We start from the raw sequence: 24,489 nt of genomic DNA, 5'->3' as shown, positions 1-24,489 counted from the left end.
TCTCTCTCTCTCTCTCTCTCTCTCTCTCGATGTGACGTCACATCACGCGATGTCGATCTTTGGCTTGATGACTCGTGCAATGTATACACAACGGGAACTGGTCCAGACATAATGGTGTCTTGTAATCATTTTTTATACTCATTTACACCAAATAGAAACTATATTTAACCAGATATACTTCAAACACCTTTATTCTATGGGGAGACATGGTGACTAAGTGGGTAAGACGCTGGTTCACTGGCTTGGAGGTCGCGTGTTCGATCGCTGCATTGGCAGAGAAAGTTCATCGGGAGTTTCCGACGTGGTTTCCTCTCGTCAGTTGTGCAGGACGGAAGTCCTGACAATGACAACTGTCTAGTCGCTCGTATGGGACGTTGGAAGTTGGAATTCGATATAAGAGTAGGCCATTTCATTTCTAACAAATACGGTCGTACTATTGACGGGGAACTGACCCTGGTCCATGTTGTTGGATGAAATTCAAAAAGCTAGTTCATGATGAGTAGCGGTTTAACTACAACTATTGTCTTGTGATAAGATATAAAAATAGTAATATTATGTGCTTTAACTACACCTATTCCTATAGAAAGAACAACCAGCTCTTTATCTAAATCTTACATAATGCATTTTATAACTTTTGCCGCCCCAAACGACTAATATACATGTAAGGATAAGTGCAGGGGGGGGGGGGACACACACAAAGAACTACACAAGACAAACCTACGGACAGGACACAATACACACAGACTCCACAAATAACAAACGTACATTACCTACCTGTGTATGCTACAGGTAAAACAAAATTGTGTAACAATGTGGCTTATTCAATAAAGTATCCAAAGTATCTAATTGACTCCTGTTAACTTGTTGAGAGAGAACCAACTATTGTCAGTTGATATCCTTTTGTAGAATTCTGGTATGTTATAGCCATTTAAATTATGATCAATATAGTAATTACTATTCATAAGTTAGCCAATCATATAGCTATGATCTTTCCCAATCAATTAATATTTCTATATAGAAATACAATATTTATCAGCTATGTTAAATCTTCAACCCAGAAGTGGTATCTAGTGTTCTAGAATGAATCAATGAAATGGGGTTTAACGTCCTACATTTGTAATTCTATACCAACCGGGTAAATGAAAAGGTATAAAAGCCATACAACATGGAAGCCTATAACTACCATTCGTAATTTCTACATTTCACCACTTCAAAAGGCTAAAGTCGAAAAGTAGAAGTTACAGTACGTTACACAAGCCAAAATCGACTCGAAAATAGGAAATTAAGAAATAAACAAACCGCGATAATAGCTATCGTCGTTTTGCCACTGGCAAAACATAGAAACTAACGCATTACATTGCGGGAGCCTTTGGTCCATACCGATGCCTGGGATCCTGATTTTAAAAATGCCCCTCCCAGAGGGGTCACGGGGTCGGAAAATTTGAACCCTGGCATTGTTGGATAGCTTGGTCCAACATCAACCCAAAACAAGAAAAACATCAATTTTAGCATACAAATCCTAAGGGATGACATGTCATACCACACTATTTGGCGCTTACACCTCGTCTGCAGATGTCGCCGATGTGAAAAAGAAAGCGAATATACCAGACTAGAGGCCAGGTAAATTCTAACACGCTCAAGTTTTATTGGAGACTGGGAGAGACTGGTCACACGCTCGACGTGTCGTATAGCGACAGAACGACAAATCATAACCCAGATTCAAATTTTCAAAAGAATATGGATTTGGTAAAATGGTGGGCCTCTCTTCAATGATACCTAGCGCGCCTTTTTACCCAAATTTAATCTTTTTATTTTTCAGAGCACAGTTTGCGCTTATCAGAACACGGACGTGCTCCAAAGCACGTTAAAATAGGCTCCGACGTAAAAGAACCCTTGACAGTTGGAATTCGAAATAAGATTAAGCTCATTAGCACAGTCGGTGCAGAAAAATAAGACGTTAAACCCCATTTCATTTCATTTCCAGCCCTCCTCATATCCGAGCTTCCCGTGTACACATTGGCGTGCACGTAAAAGATCCCTTGACAGTTGGAAGTCGATAAAAGAGTAGGCCGTAGTGCCGCTGTCCGGGCAAAATTCCCTCATAGCGCACTGTATGGCGTATGCCAGTCTTCATTAGCCCAGTAGGACTTTAAACCCCATTTCTTTCCTATCCGAGCTGCGCTGTTTTGTCGACATACATACCAAACATATGGGGCAATCGGGTTATGGTAGGCTCACTGCGCACATAATAACTTCTAAACTAGCTTTGGTGGCTTCAAGATGTTTATGTTTTCGAATTAACAGATGAATAAGTTATAAAAATGCTGCATTATTGAATTACTAGCAGGATACCCCGCTTTTTAATTTAATAGCAGATATGTTAGGGTAGAGCGCGGCAACGAAGCTTGAAGCGTCTGGGACCCGAATTTAATGGCCTAAAACATTTTCGTTGTGATGCTGGTGAATTTTATAGCACATAATAATGTGATGGGCAAACATTCATACATACACACTTTGATTATATTTATATAGATATCACAGCAAAGTTCTCGGCACCCGGATTCGGGACAAACTTTTTGGGTTGAGTAGTTAAAGGGTAAGTCCACGCTGCATCAAAAACCACTTCAATAAGCTTTGGTGTCAAAATGTTATTCATTTCACAGAATCAAGGCATGAATAAACTATTACTATTGGCCTTATTGTTGTTTTGTCTGGTTTCTACTCGTATTTTATACAACAAGTGTAACATTCAGTTATTGCAAATGGCAGAGAAGAAAGTGTGTAGTATTTGTTTGAACGATTTTCAACGACCTGTGATACTCGATTGTAAACATTCGTTCTGTTTCATCTGTTTAGAAGATTATGTGAACAAAACCTCAACTAACGACCAGTTCCAATGCCCATTGTGCCGTAGTTGTATAAATCTAAGGGCCGGGGGTCTGGATCGATTTAAAACTCAAGATACGTGTCAATATTTCTGTCGAGACTGTGATCAATATTTATGTAAATCATGTAAAACCATGCATGATAAGTTAAAATCTTGTAAAGACCACAATGTATCTCGATATAATGGAACACAGATCTATCAAGCGTCTACTTCACACGAACCGATAAAGGAAAAAACTTCAGATTCGCCCATCACAAATCCTAAAGATTTGTGTCTGCGACATGAAAAAGAGATTGTAAAATTCTACTGTAAAGATTGTACCGTAGCCGTTTGTTGGAAATGTTTCGTGACTGATCATAACGGACACAATTATTTAGATTTACAGATGGGTGAAGTCAGACAAAGTATCAGCCACGACTTACAATCACTAAATGATGAACTAGAAAAACAAATCACTAATTTTCAGAAACATTATGATAATTTAAATAGTAAATTAATTGAAGTCAAAAACTGCACAAAAACTGAATGTGAAAAAGTAGATGCGCAGATTGAGAAAATCTGCTCAAAATTATATAAAATCGGAGAAAATATTAAAAAGGAAATGCAGAAAACTGGTGAAGAGGAAGAATCCAAATTCAGGAAGTTAATGGGGGACATTAAAAGACTAACAGAAGATTTAAAAGCTAGTGTTAAATATTCAGTGAATGTTTTAGAAGATTCGTCCATTGTTCAAGTTTTACAAAGATTACCTAAAGTTAGACAGGAAAAAGATGACAGTTGTTGTAGAAAATTGGATATACCTGATGTAAGATATTCAACATTTCAAGTAGCAGAGATCAATAAAACTCTGTTAACTAATCAACTTGGTAAAAGTGTAAGTTGTCATCAGAATATGTTTGAAGATGTTTTTAATGCGGGTAGTTTGAATAGTGATGTTTGGTATAATTGTAAACAACATGTAGTTGCAGGTTTTACATGGAGTATCTATGTGTATAAACTATCATCATCATCATCATTATGTGTTGGATTAAAGCTGAATGACGTAGAAGATAAAAGTATTACGTCATGTAAAGTTGACGTCACATATAAAGTTATAAATAAAACTGATGATAGACAATCTGTAGTTAAACAATGTAGAGAGACTGTTAGGCCTGGTTATTGGTTAATCTGTCGTACTAATATTATTGACTGGGTGACACTCTGTAATCCTGGCAGTGGATTTATTGATGATGATGGAAACTTTACAATTCAACTAACAATTAATAATATAACTGACATTAAAAGACGTTAATAATTGACTACTGTTATTCTGATTAACACCAATAATGTGTTATTTATGGTGTAAGGGAGATTTCTCTCTGAAATGAAATATATACTATTCAAAAAAAGTAGGGGATATTTGATTTTTAAGTGTTATTAAAGTCACCTAATGAAACTGACGAAGAAACAAATGACAAAATGAAATGAAGTTCACATTCATCGATGTATTCCAAATGATCGTTAGACTAAGTAAGGCACAGACTGACCATTATAAGGGTAAAATGATACCCGGGGTCAAACAGCAAAGTTACCACAGCATCACAACCAAGTCAGTAACGGGTAAATCCTCCTCTGTTTGCCAAACAAGCATTGATCCGACGTGGCATACTCCTAATGAGACGTCTAAGGTCATTTTGGTCCAGATTGTCCCATTCCTGTTGCAACGCAGCAGCAAGTTCTTGGACATTGGCAGGACGTTGTTGACGTTGACGTAACCTCTGTCCAAGCATGTCCCAGACATGCTCGATGGGGGAGAGGTCGGGACTCAGTGCTGGCCAAGGTAATGTGGTGATGTTCTGTTGTTGGAGGTAACCTGTAACGATCCTGGCCCTGTGACATCTTGCGTTGTCATCCTGGAAGATGAAACGGCGGCCATGACGTCGTGCGAACGGCACAACATGGACTGTCAAGATGTTGTCCCGGTAGTACTGGCCTGTAACACGCCCTGCAACAACATGTAAAGCCGTTCTTCCAGCAACAGTGATGCCTCCCCACACCATAACAGAACCACCCCCAAATCGATCATGTCTGATGACGTTAACGTCTTGGAAGCGCTCGTTTCGACGACGCCACACCCTCCTACGTCTGTCCAAAAAATCAACAGTGAACCTTGACTCATCTGAAAACATCACATTGCTCCAGCGTCGATTATCCCAGTGTTGACGATCCCTACACCAACGACGTCTTGCCTGAATGTGATGATCTCTCAAACAAGGGATCACGCGAGGACGTCGGGCGCGAAGGTGACCCCTATGCAGTCGATTCCGAATCGTCTGGCCACTCACTCTCACACCAGTTGTCTGTTTGAAGACGAGCGCTGATCTGATTTGCTGTGATGACACGATTTCTCAAGGCCAAGGTACGGATAAATCGATTCTGGGCTTGAGTTGTCGCCCTTGGTCGACCTGAGCGTGGTCTGTCCTGTACAGATTGTGTATCACGGTATCTGGACCATAGCCTGCTTATGACAGACTGAGAAACATTCATCGTCCGCGCCACAACCGCCTGTGTTGTGCCGATCTGTAGCATGCCAAGGGCACGTAACCTTTCATTTTGGGTAAGCCGACGCATATCAAAATTTGTTTTCTGGTCACTAAAACAATTAAACTGATGTTTCCACCCTGGAATTCAATGCCACAATGACTGTAACATTCAAAGTCAGAGTCGTGCAAATCTTGGGTTGGACCCCCATGATGATCCCAAGCATCACCTGCATTCCATGCGGTAGCTATTGGTGCGTTAGGGCGTCACATGTAACTGGAAATGTTTCTTCTGTTAGGTTCTATAGTGACTTTTTTCGTAGTCATTTGCATATTTTAGTATTATGCCCCCAAAATCAAATATCCCCTACTTTTTTTGAATAGTATATTAAATCATTGCAGTACACTGAACCGCCATACTGTCCTACAACAATAGTTCCTTCCTTTGTAACTATATATGTAGTTCCCTATCTTAATGTCAACCTATTCTGATATTATTATAGCACCTAGGTGGCTTTGCCGCCAAACTGTTCTACACAACCAGTTATCTTTCCATGACTAGTGCTCATTTCCGCAACTTACTTAACAGTTGATTCCCGATTCTTCTATGAATTTTGAGATCGCTTCATAAATTTTATATGACATATTCTGAGTGGGGAAGAGGACATTTTGGAGGGTATGTTGAAGTTTGGCATTTTCCATTAAACTTATTACAGGTAGTCTTTTATCTTCCAATTTATTGCATGTAATGAAGACATGATTAACGATCAAAATTTGACAGCATTCGCACTTCACTGGCTTATATTTATGGTCGGTAATTAAATCTTTAGTTCTAAGTCTTGTGATTAACCCACAAATTTTGCGCGATGGGTGATTGATCTCCGTTTTTACAACAAGGTCTTTATTTAATTTGAATCTAAAAGTATTTGCTTTGGCCAACTCAGTTTTCCATTCTGATTTAATTTTACTTTTAACAATGCTAATAAATTCCTGAACGCTGTATTTTAAGTCTTCGGTTTCGCAGAGGCTGAGCAATTTGCGAGCCAGATTGTCTGCGGTCTCGTTTCCTACTATACCGATATGAGATCGTATCCATGCAAATTCCACGGTTCTATTTTTGCTTTGGAGGGAGTTAACATTTGCACCAATGTCGTGTTTTATTGACTCTATACTACTAAGGGAGTCTGACACGATGACTGCTTTTTGAACGGTGCATGCCACAAGCCACTCAAGAGCTGTCGATATTGCCTTTAATTCTGCTGTATAGATGGAACATCCATCTGGTAAACTTTTTGATATATTAACATTGAATTCGGGAATGCTGACACCTAACGCAGTTTTGTTTATATTAGGGTCGTGAGACCCGTCCGTTTATATTTTCACATGCGATGGCCAGTTTTCGTTCAAATGAAATGAAATGAGTTTTAACGTCCTACTGTTCTGCTCCTAACCTGGGCTAATAAAGACGGGCATACATTTTTCGTTCAAGAGCTCCCTCGAGAGCATATGAGCTTGTTGCGGATTTTCTTTTTTCCTAACACTATTATTTAGGCTTGTATTATAGTTTGAATTCAGTAAAGTCCAGGGAGCTTGATAAGAAAATACCCTGTCAGTGATTTGATAGTGGTCTAATCCTAGATCTTTTAATAAATCACTTTCTCTGTGACCGAACGGTTGAGTCTCCCATTTCACATTTGTTTTAAATTTCGTCCTTGATGATTTGTGCACTTGAATGTTGGACAGCTGTCCCCTAGATATTGTAACTTGGCCAGTATCTTAATGTCAGTTCGTTGCGCCTCAATTCGAATGTTATTTCACCTACTTCCTGCAATAGACTTTCCCTTTTTGTACCAAATGAGGCTTTTGTTGCTATCTTTATAGCTTGGTATTGTAAACTGTCTAATTTAGCAAGAGCTGTTTTATTTGCACTCGCAAAAGCAACACAGCCATATATAGTCACATATTGATCTTATCATGGACCTATATATCATGAGCAGGGTGGTTTTATTTGCTCCCCAGGATATGCCCGTCAGGCATCTCATTACATTCAGAACATTCTGTCCTCTTTTAACAACATGTTCAATATGTGGTATGAAAGTCATTTTACGATCAAAGGTCACCCCAATAAGCTTTGCCTGATCTTTTAATTCAATTGTATTGTTCAATTCTAGTTTCATAGACGCCACTTCCCTATGATTCTTACAGAAGAGCATACCTACTGTTTTACGTTCAGATATCCGAAATCCCCAGTCGTTAGACCATTTTGACAATTTGTCTAACGCTTCCTGCATTCTCGTTCTAACCGTACCGTTGTTATTCGCTGCATGCCAGATTGAACTGTCGTCTGCATAAACCGCTACGTCAATAAGTTTCTTAATGTAGTTATTAGACGGAAGGTCATTAATTATGATATTGAAAAGTGTCGGGCTTATAACAGAACCCTGGGGTGTGCCATTTTCCAGTTCATATTTATTGCTTATTGAGAGACCTACATTATCTTGTATTTGCCTATCGTTTAGAAAATCCTCGATCCAGTGGAACATCATCCCTGCCATCCCTTTGTCACGTTTGGGCGATCTTTCCGCAAGAATGTAAACCCAGTTAGTTTTGGGTCCTTCTGCTTTGGACCTAATTTTGTTTCCTGTATGCATATTATATTAATTTTGGATTTGCTAACAAAGTGGTTCAATTCTGTCATACGTGGTCCGAGACCATTAGTATTTATTTGCATTATGGTTAACTTATTGAGTATACCGATGTAAGTTATTGGATTATTTTGATTGGAGGAATTTAATTCTTATTAATGAGCCAGTTAGAAAAACCGTTTGTATTGTTCTTGTTTAGTTTGTCAGTAACTTTAGAATTCTCAGTGATTCCAGTTAAAATCAGAACTACATTGAACACACTGAAAAAAAACTTGTGTTGGATCTCAACACAAGTACTTGTGTGAAAATTATTCTACACAAGTTATGTGTTGTTTTGCATTGCATTAACACAAACTTGTGTTCTTTTTAATGCATTAACACAAATCTTGTGTTTTTTCCATATAATTAACACAAGTAATGTGTACCGTCAACAAATATTTTTTTTTTAAAATTTGAACTCCATACAAAGTCTTAATCCGGGGGTCCACAAGTAAGAGAAAGGTATTTTTTACTCAGACAATATAGCCAGACAGACTTGAATGCTAATTGGTGTTAAGATGTCTGTAGTTAAAATAAAGTTGGGCCCAATAAACTGGTAGATCAAAGGCCTGTTGAGCGCTCATGCCCGGTGTGATTTTAACAATTGACTCCAAATGCGTTGACAAGAAAATAAGTAAAACTGTTATTGAATGTGATTGGTTGATAAAATCAACGTACTATAGGCTACATATTGTCTGCGATATCATCTCGGTGGAAGCGGACATTAAATGAAGTGATTTCACACAATTAATTTAACATTTAACAACGTGCTGAAATGATTTTGGAGCAGTGATATGTTTGACAAATGTAAGCTAATGGTCACATAGAATACAAGACCGCAGGTTTGTGAATATTTATATAAAAAAAATAATACCATGTATGTAATTTAGCATCGATATTGTTTCTCTGTTAAATATTAGTATTTCGTTTCCTTAAAAAAACCTCCAACAATTTAAACCGGAAGTTCATGTTTATAATATGGCGCGGTCAGGAAAAAAATTTCGGCATGTTATTATCAAATCTGTTCAATTTTTCTGAAATCATGCTTAATTAACATTAGTTGTTCGGCGCTACGATGTTGTTCAAATACTTACATTACAGAATCGCATTATGATTAAAGCAGAAACGGTTCGACTTGAACCAGCAGGTAAGAATCTGTTTTGAAATTATATCTTGGGAGGTTGGATTGGCGTTGGAGACCCGATTGGCGGCCATTTTGATTCTTGTTTCATGATTTTTTTTATATTATAACGATTTTGCCAAGAGTAGACATAAACGCGGGCACAGACTAGAAAAAATCTTTTTACACTTTTGTGTTAGTTGAATTGTAATCTAATTTATGTTTAAAAAAACAACCTTAAATCAAATAAGCAGATATTTTCCCCAAACCCTCCGTTCAACCTCCGACTCTGTCACTCTGTGGAATATTATTAGGCCCCTATTTTCCTGATTCAGTCACAGTTAATAAATAATAAATAATGGAACTAGAATCAGTCTGTGGAAGTTTCTCTATAGTTTCATTATTTTTTCCAGTCAGTGATGATATGACTCATTCCACCTTACAGTTACAGCAATTACCGTATTGAGAATTTACCGTTCAAGGACTCCATTTTGGCATTGAATTGGAATTTGAAGAAAAACTGGTAACAATTTCATTTAATTTTTATATTTTCTATTTTTTTTTTTTACCAATGTCCTACAATGATTAGTGTATGTGAACATACAATCCCAAGTAAAGTATTTATATGACACATACATGCAACATAGAGAGAAAAATGACATAAACAAGGCCTTACGTGTACTTGTATTTGAAGAATCAAGTAGTCCAAGCTATGCCTATATGCATACCGGTAATCAACTACGACGACGATTAGCTTTCTTCCGTTTCCACCATTTCCCTGCACACTGTTCCATTCTACTTAGCCTACAGACGCTAGGTTGTTTCGGGAAAAAGGACAGGTAAGGTTAAATTTGATATGAATAATTCGTTTGCTGGTATGGGTATTTAGCAAACGGAGGAAACCGAATGGCCCAGAGAAAAACTGGACAGGCGACTCTACTCCTTGAAATCGAAACCATGCCACTTAACACAATGACAGACCCTGTGATTTCATGTGAATGCATTAACTACTAGACCATTCCCCCCAGCCCCACCCCATATTGAATAAAAGTATGGCTTATTTCAAATATGATATTTACATATAAAGAAAGTAGAGAGACTTCAATCTTACTAGAAAAATACTAGATTACCTGAAATGAAATGGGGTTTAAAGACAACGTCCTACTGTTCAGCTCCGACTGGTCTAATGCAGTGTGCTAAGAGAAAATGTTTGTCCGGGCAGCGACACTATGGCCTACTCTCATAGTGAATTCAAACTGCCAAGAGAACTTTTATGTGTACGCCAATGTGTACATTGGATCTCAGGGGAAACCACTCTGAAAAATCAAGATGAGCTTTCTCGGTCAACCCCAAGAGGTACCCTGTGGCCTCCATGCTAGTATTCCAGCACCTAACTCACTCAGTCACCATGGTCGTCTTCTAATTACTGCGACATTGAAACCATGTGACAAACAAGGATTATAAAAATAGATTTTTACGGCTTAGGTAGTTCCTTGGGATTAAAATTTTTGATACATATAGATACATTAGTTTCAATTTCAAATCACACAGTTTGTATATATGGTATGGTAGCTTTAATGGTAAATTACATATAATGTATTTATTTTTTCAGTTTCAATATTGGATGTATATGCAAATCACCCAGGAAAAGATCATGTAACAAAAGAAATTATAAAAGTAAAAAAATGGAAGAAGAAATGGCTGGAAAAAATGATGATAGAGCAGCTTTTTCTTGGTGGGTAACTATTTAATTCTTATAGAAAAGATTGCTGTTATGCTATTTTGAAATCTAAAATTCAGTTTAGTATAGTAAAACTGTACACGTACATGTATGAGCACAGACAGAATCTTAGTTAGATATGACTGTCTCATCTGTGGCAAAGCAAACCAACACATGAAACAAAACAAATGTAGTTAAATTAACATTTTTTGACTTAATCAAAACTGTCTAGTCAATTTAAGCCAACTAATGTAATACATTGCATATTTTTTTTCAGTTAGCCACCTCGGAAGATCAAGACAGCTGGAAAGGGCTATTGATATTGTGGAAGTGTTTTCTTACAGAGGTTGCTTATCAGACAAAGGCTATGTAAGTACCATGCATATTTGCTTTTTGAATCAGGAACTGGTTCTATACACTTGGTGGGGGGGGGGGGTGGATGGCCGAATGGTTAGCATGTGCGTGCTGTATCATACGGCCTGTCATCCTCGGTTGTACGTGACAAGGAGTAGGGTTGCCTGTTCAACCTCGTGGGTTTTCTCCAGGTCCTACGGTTTCCTCCCACTGCGAAAGACCTATATGACTTCAAAACTATAAGATGGATGCAATGTTACACCCTTTCATAATCATTATTATAAAGCGTTCAAATGCATGAATTTGTAAAATATAATTAATATCATATTGTAATATTGTTTGCAATACTGTATTCACCACTGCCTTAGTGGAGATAATTGGTAAATTAAATGATTATTTTTTCATTTTGTCTTTTTTTCAAGACTTTTGTTCTGGCTTCTGACCCATTGAGGCATAATAATCTACCTGGGTCTGTAACTTGAAAAGACACAATAAGTATTATGCAAAGTTGAAACAAAATAGAGACTCAACGTGTGGAAAAATAAGTTATTTATTTAAAAATTGTGAACCGTAAAGTATATTTATTGCCAACTCAACCACATACTATCATCCAGGGTTTATGGACCTACTTATAGTCCAACCTTCGACGATGGGTTGTATGTTCAATCTAGTTGGAGGTGTACGATTGAACATACAATAATTCAATAACTCACTTCTCTTAGTATAATCTTATATTCTGTAACAATATCTAACAAAGATAATATATACATATAATACTGACCCACAGGATAGGTAACTTAATAAGGAACAGCATCTAAGAAATAACTTATCAGAGACCTGCCCTTCAGTATGTCCTCTGTCTGCCTGTGGTTAACTGCCCTTTTCTTTAATATACAATTTTTAGGACTTTTATACCTTAGCTTTGTTTTTAGTTACAATATAATCCTTAATACCTTACTGGAATAACTTTACAATAGATAATAATTTATGAAACAATGTCTCTCTAATATAATTACAGAGTTTATTTTAATTAGGATTCTGGCTAATCTATAATGGCTCTGGCCTCAAATTAACTATGCTCTAATTCTACCTGGTCATAATACTTGAATATTAAGCCATCAAATTATTTTATAATTTTGAAAATGAAATGAAATGGGGTTTAACATCCTACTGTTTTGCTCATAAACTGGGCTAATGAAGACGGGCATACACCATACAGTGTGCTATGAGGGAAATTTTGCCCGGGCAGTGGCGCTACAGCCTACTCTTATATCGAATTCCAACTGCCAAGGGATCTTTTACATGCACGCCAATGTGTACACAGGACCTCGTTTTTTTTATCCCATCCAAACGACTAGACAGCTGTCCTTGTCAGGTCCTCCGTCCTGTATCACTGACAAGGGGAAGACACGTCGGAAAATCTGGATGAACTTTCTCAGCCAATTCAGGGATCGAACACCCGACCTCCAGGCTAGTGAGCCAGCGTCGTACCCTCTTAGCCATGTGATCTCCTTATAATTTTGAAAAAGAATATAGTGATTGTAAAAGCTAATAAGTTATCAGTTGCATTTTATTTTTGTTTTTAATGTTAAATATCCCTCTCAAACACAATTATATTTTAATTCTCTCCAGAAATTTGTGTAAAATATAGACTGTAAATTAAAACTTTCATCTTTTAACTGTTGAGTCAATTTAAGTCATCTCATACATAGTATGTTTTTTTCCAGTTAACTACATCAGAAAGATAAAAACAGTTGGAAATGGCTATTCATATTGTGGAAACTTTTCTCACAGAGCTTGATAATCAGGCAAAATGTAAGTAACATACATATTTGTATTTTTAATCAGGAAGTAGTTTTATACACTTGCTTGGTAATCTAGTTATTCTTCTTGGGGCAATGCCTAGGACTCAGCTATTTCAAGTACTTGGCATGCTTGATTTTTGCCAATCACATCCATTACAGAAAATAGCAGTAAAATAATGATGGACAATATTTTACTTTTCAAATAGATTTCAATAGATTTTAAAGGGTAATATCCAATTTGTTGTCAATGGAAATAAAATAAGAATGGGTCCAAAAATAATTAGACATTGCCAAGTAAATAGGTGCTGCCAATGATGTAGTAGGGAATCTGGATTTGCAGACAATACATGTATGAACCGGGTGAATAGTTGACCTATTATGAGACTTCAGTCCCAAATCTCAAGACTTTTTTCTGACTTGGCCTGACAAAGACAGCTGTCTAGTCCTTCCGATGAGACGAATATTGGAATGCACGTAAAAGATCCCCTGGCAGTTGGAATTCGATATAAGAATAGATGATAGTGCCGCTGCCCGGGCACACTGTGTGGCATATGCCCGTCATTATTAGCCCAGTATAGGAGCAGAACAGTAGGACGTTAAACCCCATTTCATTTCATTTTTCTGACTTTTAACCCATTTGATTTGAGCATAATAATCTGCCTGGGTCTTTAAGTGGACAAGACACAATAAGCGTTACGCAAAGTTGAAACCAAATAGAGACTCAGTCTCGATGTGGCAAAATAAATTGTTTATTTAAACATTGTATTCTTATTGCCTACTTTTTATTTTTTAGGCTGGAACACCCTTGAAAGAGTATTTGGTGTATGATAACAACAAGAGAACCCAAGCATCAATTTATACTTCTGGGAAAGAATGCATTTGACCCAATTTTTAAATATTTATTTTTTGTTATTAATGTTAAATTTTCTTCCAAAACACAATTAGATTTTAATTCTCTTCAAATATGTATGTATAATATAGCAAGTAAACTGACATATAAATCACTTAGAATTTGGTCGGAAATCATAAAGTATTTAATAGGCATTACTAGAAACCAAATGTAGATCAAATACACCCAGAATTACAAAAAACCTTGACCTACATTAAGGTGACTTTCCCTTGCTTATGAAATGAAATACGTTTTAATATCCTGCTTTTCTGTGTTCTTAGAGTGATTCTACCCTACCCTTATATCAAATATTTCAACTGTCAAGGGTTCTTTAAAGGGTACCCAGGGGGGGCCGAATGGTTAACACGCACACATTTGATCAGAAGGTCTGTCATTGATTCAAATAATTCAATTTTCAAGGGTTCTTCAAAGTGTACGCAGTTGGGTTGGTTTCAATTCTGGGGGGTGGGGGTGGATGGCCGAATGGTTAGCACGTGCATGCTGTATCATACGGCCTCCTGTCATTGAGTCAACTGGCATGGTTTCGAATCCCCGGTTGTAGACAAGGAGTGGGGTCGCCTGTCCAATCTTGTGGGTTTTCTCCGGGACCTCCGGTTTCCTCCCACTGCTAAAGACCCCTACGCGCTAGCGAATTATTGAAATAAAATTAAACCATATGTTAGTCCCAAAATGATCTAGTTTGTGTCGAGTAGACGTTAAACCCCATTTCTCTCTGTCTCTCTCTCTTTTGATTCTGGGCTTGTACCCAATTATCCCTTGCCATATCCAACACTGAAAAGTGGGAACTATGCCGGAAAATCCAGTTGAAATTTCGCGGCCAACGCCTTATGCTCACTGAACCACTGTGGCTTATGACTTGTGATTGTATATAAATCTTTTGTACATATGATATTTTTTTATTTCAATCCTGTAATCTTGATGCTTTGCTTCTTTTATTTATAAAATATTCATTTTGTTTGGGGTTTTTTTAATGAGGAAAAGGCTCTACATCATTTTATTACTCCTGCAAAATAGAGCAATTTTCTTTTGTTAGTTTTCTGTGTATGCTAGTTATTTCTAGATGCCTCACAAATCACTTGTAGTGTGATTTTGTAACATTTTTCAGTTTTTGAAATTGTTTCAATTTAGTGCATAATTAATCTTATTAGTGCTTAGTTTGGATGTTATTAAATTTAGATATATTTGAATTATATATTTTGGGGTATGGGGTAGGGATACTGTGTACATATCTTTATATTCTCAGTTCTTGTTTTGGGGTAAAGAACAATTTAAATAGCTATTTTATATTTTGTGATGGGTAAAGTGTGTGGGGCAAAAAACAATTTAAATAGCTATTTTATATTTTGTGATGGGTAAAGTGGGGGGGGGGGGGGTCATTATATATAACACAATATAATTTGTATTAGAATTGAAGTCTCTGTTTTTCTGTTAACATTTCAAATATCTATTTAGTTTTGATGTATTAATTTACTTTTTCCTATGATTTTATGAATAAATAATAATCTTACAAATTTTTTTTTTGTTTCCTTCTTTTATCAAACTTTACAGGTCTAACAGAGCAAAGAGAGGGGTCCTGCATAGAAAGGTTGCTATGCTGGATATAAATTGGGGAAAAATACAACACAAGTTTTTGATGATGGTTATACACAAGTTTGTATGAAACCACACAAGTTTCAGAAATTTCAACACAAGTTTCAGAAATTTTAACACAAGTTTCAGAAATTTCAACACAAGTTTCAGAAATTTCAACACAAGTTTCAACACAAGTATTGTGTAGATTTCACACAAGTTTCAACACAAGTTTTGTGTTGTTTGATACATTTTAACACAAGTTTTGTGTTGTTTCAACATTTAACACAAGTTTTGTGTTGTTTTAACACAAGTTTGTGTTGTTAAATAGAGACACCTAACTTGTGTTGAATTTAACACAAGTTTGTGTTCTTTCAACACAAGTTTTTTTTCAGTGCAGTTATCCCATTACAACATACACTAGCATTTGTTGAAAATGGTTGCAGTGCTGTTGTTATTAGTAAAGTGTTGTCCGATGCACTTCGTGTTAGAACCAAAACAACTAATTAATATAAAGTCTTATTAAAAACATTAAACGTAGAACAGACACAGAAATGGTATTAGATAATTTGATTATTGGTGGTGTGAACAACAATGACTACATAGAATTGCCACAGTCTTACGTTCGAACATCAATGCCAGTGAACAAGTCAGATGCTCCAAGTCAGCAAGATATAAACGAGTTCAAACATTTGCGTCATATACGGGTGCCTGAATTGAGTGGAGAATTTTGCATTCCAGAAGTAACATTAATGATTGGTAGTAATATGCCCGCAGCTACAATGCCTCTCGAAGTTGCGATAGGTGACATCGGAGAACCGTATGCGATTAAATCTCCTCTCGGTTAGTTATTATATGGACTTCCAGGAAAATTAAGTAATGTAAACAGTTTCAGTGTCAACTTTTGTAAACTTGACTCGCGATTAAAAAAACAAGTCAAGGCTTATTTTGATTTGGAATTTGCTGAGCGCCTTAATGATGTTCAATTGGATTATTCCATTGAAGATAAACGATTTATAGACATTATGGATCAATCCGCAAAACTTGTAGATGGACATTATGAATTAGAATTACCTTTAAGAAATAAAAAATGTAAATGTACCTAATAACAAATTACAAGCTGAAATGTATGCTGAAAAACTTGTTAGTAAATGATAAGCTTCATTGTGAATATACTAAGTTCATGAATGATTTAGAATCCAAAAATTATTCATGATATTAATGGTTTAGATAAACGATTATGGTATATTACCCATCACTCTGTCAAACACCCTAAAACATCTGATAAAGTAAGAATAGTCTTTAATTGTCCAATTGTATATGATAATTTCTCTTTAAATAACCACTTGTTATAAGGTCCAGACCTAAAGGGCCGGTCACACAGGCTTCCGCGAGTTGATCACGAGTGTATCGCGAGGAAGAACTGTCAAACGCGAAGTAAGCGCGGTCACAAGTGAATGACACGTGAATGAAACGTGGTGGACTCGCGAATAACAAGTGCGCACACGCGCGAAAAATTTTACACGCGCACGGAGTCCGATTTTATTTTTGAGCAGCACAAAAATTAGGCGCAACGGCCACCGCGTGTCGCACACGTGGTGTAAACGCTGTACAAACGCGGGCCAAACGCGATAACACGTGGTACACTCGCGGATCACAAGTGGACGACAAGTGGTCACTCGCGGGCAAACGCAAAATTTCTTCGTGTGACTGCGTGTGTAGCACTTGTCATCCACTTGTGATCCGCGTGTCTACAGCGTTCCTACCACCTGTGATAGCGTGTGCTCCACGTGTAAAAGGCTTCCTCAGGGATTGTGTCACGAGTCATCCGCGGGCCATTCGCGTGTTTTCGCGTTGAATCGCGATTGAACCACGACTGATTCGCGTGTCGTCCACGACCCAATCTCGTTTGTACCACTAGTTATTTCTGCTATAAAAAGATCGCGTGTGGGCCATTTTTCATCAGTTGTGATCAAGACGTTGAAGAGGCAACATGGATCCGGCGCATCGTAATGCTTTGGTTATGCTGTTCCAGCAACATCAGAACCAGCTACTTCAGGTTCAGCAAGCCCTGGATGTCAGAAGAAGAGTGAGGAGAAGACAAAGAAGAGTCAGAGCCATATGGGTGCGCCAATGGATCAACCGCAGGCCACAGCTGGGGCTGTATGACAGGCTGATGGTGGAGCTGAGGAACGAGGACCCCCGTGCCTTCAAGAACTTTATGAGAATGCCTCCGGTGATGTATGATGAACTGGTGGAAAGGCTGACACCAACACTGACGAAGGAGACAACCAATTGGCGAGCTCCCTTGGACCCAGGCTTAAAGGTGGCCATCACCTTGAGGCACCTTGCATCAGGCTCGAAATACAGGGAGATGCAGTATGGCTGGCGTGTCCCACACAACACCATAAGCCTCATTGTTCGTGAAGTTTGTGAGGCAATCGTGCATGTATATCGTGAGGAGATGCTGTCACCTCCAGAAACCCCCGAACAGTGGCAACAAATTACAGACGATTGGCTGAACAGGTGGAATTTCCCTCACGTGATTGGAGCTATAGACGGCAAACACATAGCATGCAAGGCCCCTCCCAACTCTGGCTCTGAATTCTACAATTACAAGGGTTTTTTCAGCATTATTCTCTTGGCTGTGGTGACCAGTGATTACAAGTTCTTATGGGTGGACGTGAGTGGCAAGGGGGCCTCATCAGACGCGCATATCTACAATGCCAGTGAGTTTAAAGAAGGCTTACAGAACGGTGACATTCTTGGATTCCCTCAGCCTACTCCCCTCCCAGGGGACACAGAAGATCTACCTTACTTCCTGGTGGGTGACGATGCATTTGGATTGAGAAGCTTTATGATGAAGCCCTTTGGGAACAGACAGCTATCAAGAAAACAAAGAATCTTCAACTACAGATTGTCAAGAGCAAGACGGGTGGTGGAAAATGCCTTTGGCATTCTTGCCAACAGATTCCAGGTGTTACTAACAACAATGATGCACCAACCAGACACGGTTAGGCTCATTGTCAAGGCATGTGTGGTCCTCCACAACCTGATGCGCACGAGGTATCCTGTCATGCAAAACAGACTTGTTGACATTGAACGCCCTGATGGAGCCCTGGTGCCTGGTGAATGGCGTCGAGGAAAGAATCTGGATGACACAAGACCTGAGAACCTACCAGGAACCAACAGAGACTACAAATTGGCCAAGGCTCAGAGGAATCTCATAATGGAATGGTGTTCATCCCCTGCTGGGAGTGTTGCATGGCAAGACAACATGCTCCTTGACTAGTTCTTGTGGAAGTGACAGTGTGGACAAATGATAGTGTTTGGGGGCATTGTGGCAGTATGTGTTTGGGGGGGGGGGGGGGGGCAGCATTTGTGGCAATAAAACTTTGATAAAACTATTATATAATAAAATAAATGAAAAAAATCCTGCAATAAAATAAAGTACATTTCAAATTTGAAAAAAATAAAAGTAAGCTTAGGACCTTTAGTCCTAAACTCACTTTTATTTCTTTTCATTTGAGATGTAATTTTATTTTATTGCAATAATTTTAAAATTTATTATTTTCAATGTATTGTTACATTTGTTGCCATTCAATAATATGGTTATAAAATAAAAATGAAAGATTATTGGAATAAAAATATTTGAAATGACAAAGAAAAGAAGTTACATAAAGTATTTATTCAACTTTTATTTTTGACATTTGAAATACATTTTTGTTGCAATATTCTCCCACTTTCATTTTATTATAATTACAACTTCTAAGTCACATGGTGCAAATACTATTTTCTGATTGACTGAGATGCAACATACAATCCAAGTTCATTGGGCGATGAACAAGGTTTTGCAAACGGACTACTTTTCTACGGAGTAATTTTACTAGTTTTGTTCGCTATAAATCGATAAAATCAAATGAAATTTGTTGAGTTGTAATTACAAGAAATGAAATTAAATTTGTCGAGTTTACGGCGTGCGTTATACAAATAAGTGCACTTTTCCCCGACGTTCATCACGCCGTAAACTCGACAAATTTTAATTTCATTTCTTAAACCATTTCACAAAGTTCAATTTATTCACGAAAAACAATTAGTAACAGTTCAACAATTTTATTATCACGTATCACGTGTATAACAAGTGAAATAAAAGAAAGTCACTGCTAGCAATCCATGCTATGGCAAAAACAAAATACAAAATACATCAGTTCAAGGAATGTCACTGTAGCACCATGCACCACATCCCAACACAACAAAATACAACTGTCAGTGTAACATGAAACCTTCATGCATCCTCATCCTCACTGTAACTGTCACGAGTTCCCTGAGTAGCCACAGACTGAGTGTCACTCTCAACTGCTGTTGGTTCCACGGCTGGTGGTGTTGACAAGGATGGTGGTGCACCCAAAGCTGCAGATGCCAGAATGGGAGGTCGGTGAGTTGCTGGTGACACTGTCGAGAATGGTGGGGTGTTCATACTGTCTTGTGAAACACGGCCGAAGTTGCTCTGCTCCATGTTGAACGACCAATCCCCACCTAGGGCAGTGCTCTGTGCTCTGGACATCGATTCTGAAGATGCTGTGTGTTGACGAGGAGTACTGAGGTTGGGTTGTTGAAGCTCTTGCTGCCCAGGGTACTGCTGCTGCTGTTGGTATCCTCCCCCTCCTCCCCCTACACCATGCTGCCAGGCATAATAGTTGGGCTGTGTCTGGAAGTACTGCTGATGCTGAGGGTACAGTTGATGGTACTGATGATACTGCCCAAAGGAGGCGGCTGTGCAAGTTGGAGGAGCCGAAGTGGAAGCTGAGGGTCTTTCAGATTGAGCCTTTATCTGTTTCAGTATATCCGATATGAGCTCTTTGACATTGTTGAAGTCTTGAAGACTGCAAGACCTGAGAGTCTGGGTGACATAGCTTATGAAGGGTTCACGCTGGCTCTTCTCCCTCTCCTTGTCCTCGAGCATTTTTTCCATCAGCTTTGCAAGGAGTGTTTGGTTGGTCTGAAGATTTTTACGAAGTTCGGGCATCCAGCTCTCCGCCTCGTCCTCCTTCCTCCTCCTCTTCCTGTGCTGGAAACTAGAGTTGACTGATCCGAGCTCTGCTGCCTCCCTCTCGAGGTCTTCGAGCACATTGCCTGACTGTCTCTCCGTCTCAGCTGGGTCATCCAAGGATAGCAGAGGGGGTCTTGCTGTGGACGTGGAGGCAGAACCAGCGGCAGAACCAGTAGTAGAGCCAGCAGCAGCAGTACGTCGGATCTGCATGACAGTGTCAGATTCTTCATCAGGTATGGCAGCTGAAAGAAGGTAAACGTTTGTTAAGTGTTTTGCATTCAAATTTTTCTGAACAATATTAAAGGACTGTTATTAGGGACAAGTGAATTTCTGAATAATCATTACACTAAATCGTAGTAATTATTATGTTTTAAATTTTAAAATTAAATGTACAAAAATGCTTTTGAAAAATGGAAATGTTTGAAATAATTATCAACATATGTACTGACCTTTGTAGAAGGAAATATTATTCAGCACCCACTTGTCCCTGTCGGTGAGAAGCTTGCGCTCCTGGCCACTGGCAACCTTGATCAGCCTGACGTACCAGTCCTTCAAGTTCTTCCACCAGTGCCCGAGGTAGTCAGTCGAGATACCAATTTCTTTTGCTTTAGCTTCCCAGGCTTCTGTCTTTTTCTTGTAGTCACGTTGACTGCGCATCCACAAGTAACTTCTGTCTCGCATCCACTCAACCAGATCCTGTTCTGTGTCAGGTGGCAACTTCCACTCCTTCTTGGGACCTCTTGGCTTTCTCGGCTTCTTGCCCTTGCCCTTGGCATGACCATCAGCCTCTTTCTGCTCCTCCACAGGCTCCTCTCGCACCAGAACTTCGGGTGTGGGGTCATGTGACGCAGGTGACGAAGGTGAGGCAGGGTTCTCCAGTGGCACAAGCTGTGGCTCAGCCTGAGTGGCGACGGGCATAGTGGCAGTGCTCTTAGAAGGACCACTCGTGCTGACTGGAGTGTTTGCAACTGTTGTACAAAATGAAAAGAGAAAATAAAGGTATTTTTAATAAATAGTAAGGAATGTTGAAAAACATACATATCAAATGAACACTTTAGCATAAATAAAATTGAAATAAATAAATTTGAATACTTTCTGACAGCCACGTAAACGAATATTTAAATAAAATAAATTTTGAACACGTCACGTTATACTAGTAACGAGTATTTCCAAATAAAAAATCAAAAACATGTTACATAAATTGTACTTACCATCAGGAAGAAGCTCGTCCTCTTCTCCACTGCCATTGGAACCAGGGACACCAGCAGCGGCAGCAGCAGCATGTACACGAGCCGTCACCTTTATGCCCATCTTCTTGGACTGCCTGTTCTTGCTGCCCTGGGGGGGCTCGGGGGTGCTGCTCTCCACCTCCTCGGTAGCAGTTTCAGGCTCCGAGACTTTTGCCTTCGGCCTGGGCCTTGCTTGCCTCTTCATCTTCTTGGGCGTGGAGTTGCCCTTCTTTGATTTCGGTGCCATGATTTTGATCTTTACTCTACGGAATATTGATCGATACTGATCCAGAACACCGGACGCGGCGGCTTTTATACACGCGGGCGGCAAGCGGAGCACAAGTGATCGGCACGTGATTCACACGCGGAGCACATGTGGAGCACAAGTGATACACACGCGCTGCGTGTGACCCCATTTTCTGACCACAAGCGCTCACACACGGAGGACTCGTGGTGGACACGCGATGCACACGCGCGCGTGTGGTCCACTTGTCATTCGCGTGTCCAGCATGTCTGAGACAAATTGGTTGATTTTCACCGCGTGTAGAAAAAATTTGCAAAATTTATAGCAAAATTACACGTGATCAACTCGCGGAAGCCTGTGTGACCGGCCCATTACTAATAGACTTTTAAGTGTATTGATACGTTGGCGAGAAGAAATATTTGCAGTTATGGCCGACATAGAATCCATGTTCTACCAAGTTAGGGTAGCTAAATCCGATTGTGAAATGTTACGTTATTTATGGTGGCCAAATTGAGATTTGACAAAACCCTTATGTGAATATAGGATGCTTGTACATGTTTTTGGTGCAACCAGTTCCCCTGCATGTGCAAGTAGCCTTAGATAATCAAAATGATTATAATCCTTTTGCCATTGATAGTATACTTAATGGTTTTTATGTCGATGATTTTCTAAAGTCAGTTAGTGATGAAATGACAGGTATTTCACTTATTCGTGATGTTTGCAAACTCTTATCTAAAGGTGGTTTTAGATTAACTAAATGGATAAGTAATAGTCGTAAATTGTTAAATTTTATTCCTGACCAAGATCGTATTGAAGAGTGAGAGATTTTATATTTATGTAATGATTTTCCTGTTAAAAGAGTATTAGGTGTCCAGTGGTGTGTGGAAAGTGATATGTTTGAATTTAAGGTTGAAATTTTAAATTCTTTAGCAACTAGACGCAATATTTTGTCTGTAATGAGTTCTATTTTTGACCCATTTGGTATTGCCTTCCCATTTATTTTAAAGGCTAAAATTATATTTCAAAACTTATGTCGTGCAAAATTAACATGGGATGAACCCATTCCGTCTGAATGGAATATTAAGTGGTGTGAATGACTCAGTCAATTAATTAATGAAATGAAATGGGGTTTAACGTCCTACTGTTCTGCTCCTAACCTGGGCTAATGAAGACGAGCATACGCCATACAGTGTGCTATGAGGGATTTTTTTGCCCGGGCAGCGGCGCTTCAGCCTACTCTTATATATCGAATTCCAGCTGCCAAGGGATCTTTTACGTGCACGCCAATATGTACACGGAACCTCGATTTTTGTCCTTGTCAGGCCCTCAGTCCTGCATCATGGGGTTTAACGTTCTACTGTTCTGCTCCTAACCTGGGCTAATGAAGACGGGCATACGCCATACAGTGTGCTATGAGGGACTTTTTTGCCCGGGCTGCGGCGCTTCAGCCTACTCTTATATATCGAATTCCAGCTGCCAAGGGATCTTTTACGTGCACGCCAATATGTACACGGGATCTCGATTTTTGTCCTTGTCAGGCCCTCGGTCCTGCATCACAGACAAGGGGAAACCACGCCGGAAAATCTGGATGAACTTTCTCGGCCAATGCAGGGATCGAACACCCGACCTCCATGCTAGCGAGCCAGCGTCTTACCCACGTGACTCCCCCCCCCCCAATTAAGTAATTTAGAACAATTAAGAATACAAAGATGTCTTAAGCCTGATTATTTTGGTAACATTGTAAATACTATATTACATCATTTTGCTGATGCAAGTCAGGACGGTTATGGTACTGTGACGTATATACGCCTCTTAAATGAAGTACAAATTGTTTTTTATCGTATTTTTTATATTTTTTATTCCAAGTTACAAAGTTTTTATATTTTGTATTCCAAGTTATAAATTATTCTTATCTAATTATAACCAATTGCTATCTTATATAGTTTATCTAATTTATTTTAAGTTATAAATTGTTTTTATCGTATTGTTTACATTGTTTACATTTACATATAATTGCTCTTATTTATTTTAAGTTATAAATTGTTTTTATCGTATTCTTTATATTTTTTTTACAAGTTATAAATTGTTCTTATCGTATTGTTTTCATTTTTTTATTATGAATAATAAATTATTCATTTTACATTATTTTGGGTTTTAAATTGTTCTGATTATATTGTTTACATGATTATGGGCTATGAACTGTTCTGGACGTATTGTTTACATTATTTATTATAAATTCTTGTTGTCTCATTGATACAGCGCAGAATGTCCTTGAATCCTCGGTCACTATTAATTTGTTATCATAAGTTATACATTGTTCTTATCTTATTATAAACAATATTCAACTTATATTATAAGATATAATATTTTTTTCTGATATATTGTTTATATTATTTAT

At 38.5% G+C, this 24,489-nt stretch overlaps 1 protein-coding gene and 1 long non-coding RNA gene across 6 annotated transcripts; one reads left to right on the top strand and one right to left on the bottom strand.

Moving 5' to 3' along the window:
• Positions 1-8,796: 8,796 nt before the first annotated feature.
• Positions 8,797-15,360, top strand: LOC126815574 (uncharacterized). Of its 5 annotated transcripts, none has more exons than XR_007677988.2 (6): positions 8,797-8,932; positions 9,624-9,733; positions 10,823-10,945; positions 11,208-11,299; positions 13,012-13,099; positions 13,883-15,360. It is a non-coding gene; the product is annotated as an uncharacterized LOC126815574 (long non-coding RNA). The 5 variants fall into 5 exon arrangements; XR_007677986.2 differs by lacking the exon at positions 8,797-8,932 and adding an exon at positions 9,219-9,237; XR_007677987.2 differs by lacking the exon at positions 8,797-8,932 and adding an exon at positions 9,334-9,405.
• A 1,321-nt stretch (positions 15,361-16,681) lies between these two features.
• On the bottom strand, positions 16,682-21,626 carry LOC126815399 (uncharacterized). The gene is made up of 3 exons (XM_050541013.1): positions 21,068-21,626; positions 20,317-20,860; positions 16,682-16,688 (listed from the first exon to the last, which is right to left on the bottom strand). The coding sequence occupies exons 1-3, from the start codon at positions 21,534-21,536 to the stop codon at positions 16,682-16,684; spliced, it is 1,020 nt and encodes a 339-aa protein (XP_050396970.1). The 5' UTR covers positions 21,537-21,626.
• Between the last annotated feature and the right edge of the window lie 2,863 nt (positions 21,627-24,489).

Source organism: Patella vulgata, chromosome 3 (assembly GCF_932274485.2).
Source record: "Patella vulgata chromosome 3, xgPatVulg1.2, whole genome shotgun sequence".
NCBI lineage: Eukaryota > Metazoa > Mollusca > Gastropoda > Patellidae > Patella > Patella vulgata.
The sequence above is the reverse complement of the archived record's forward strand: the minus strand, read 5'-3'. Positions and strand labels throughout refer to the sequence as shown.

Excerpts from the sequence above, each read along its gene's own strand:
- LOC126815399 (XM_050541013.1), bottom strand. The coding sequence starts at position 21,536 with ATGCCCGTCGCCACTCAGGCTGAGCCACAGCTTGTGCCACTGGAGAAC. Across the intron at positions 20,861-21,067 it reads TAATATTTCCTTCTACAAAG|CTGCCATACCTGATGAAGAA; the intron begins GTCAGTACATAT and ends ACCTTCTTTCAG.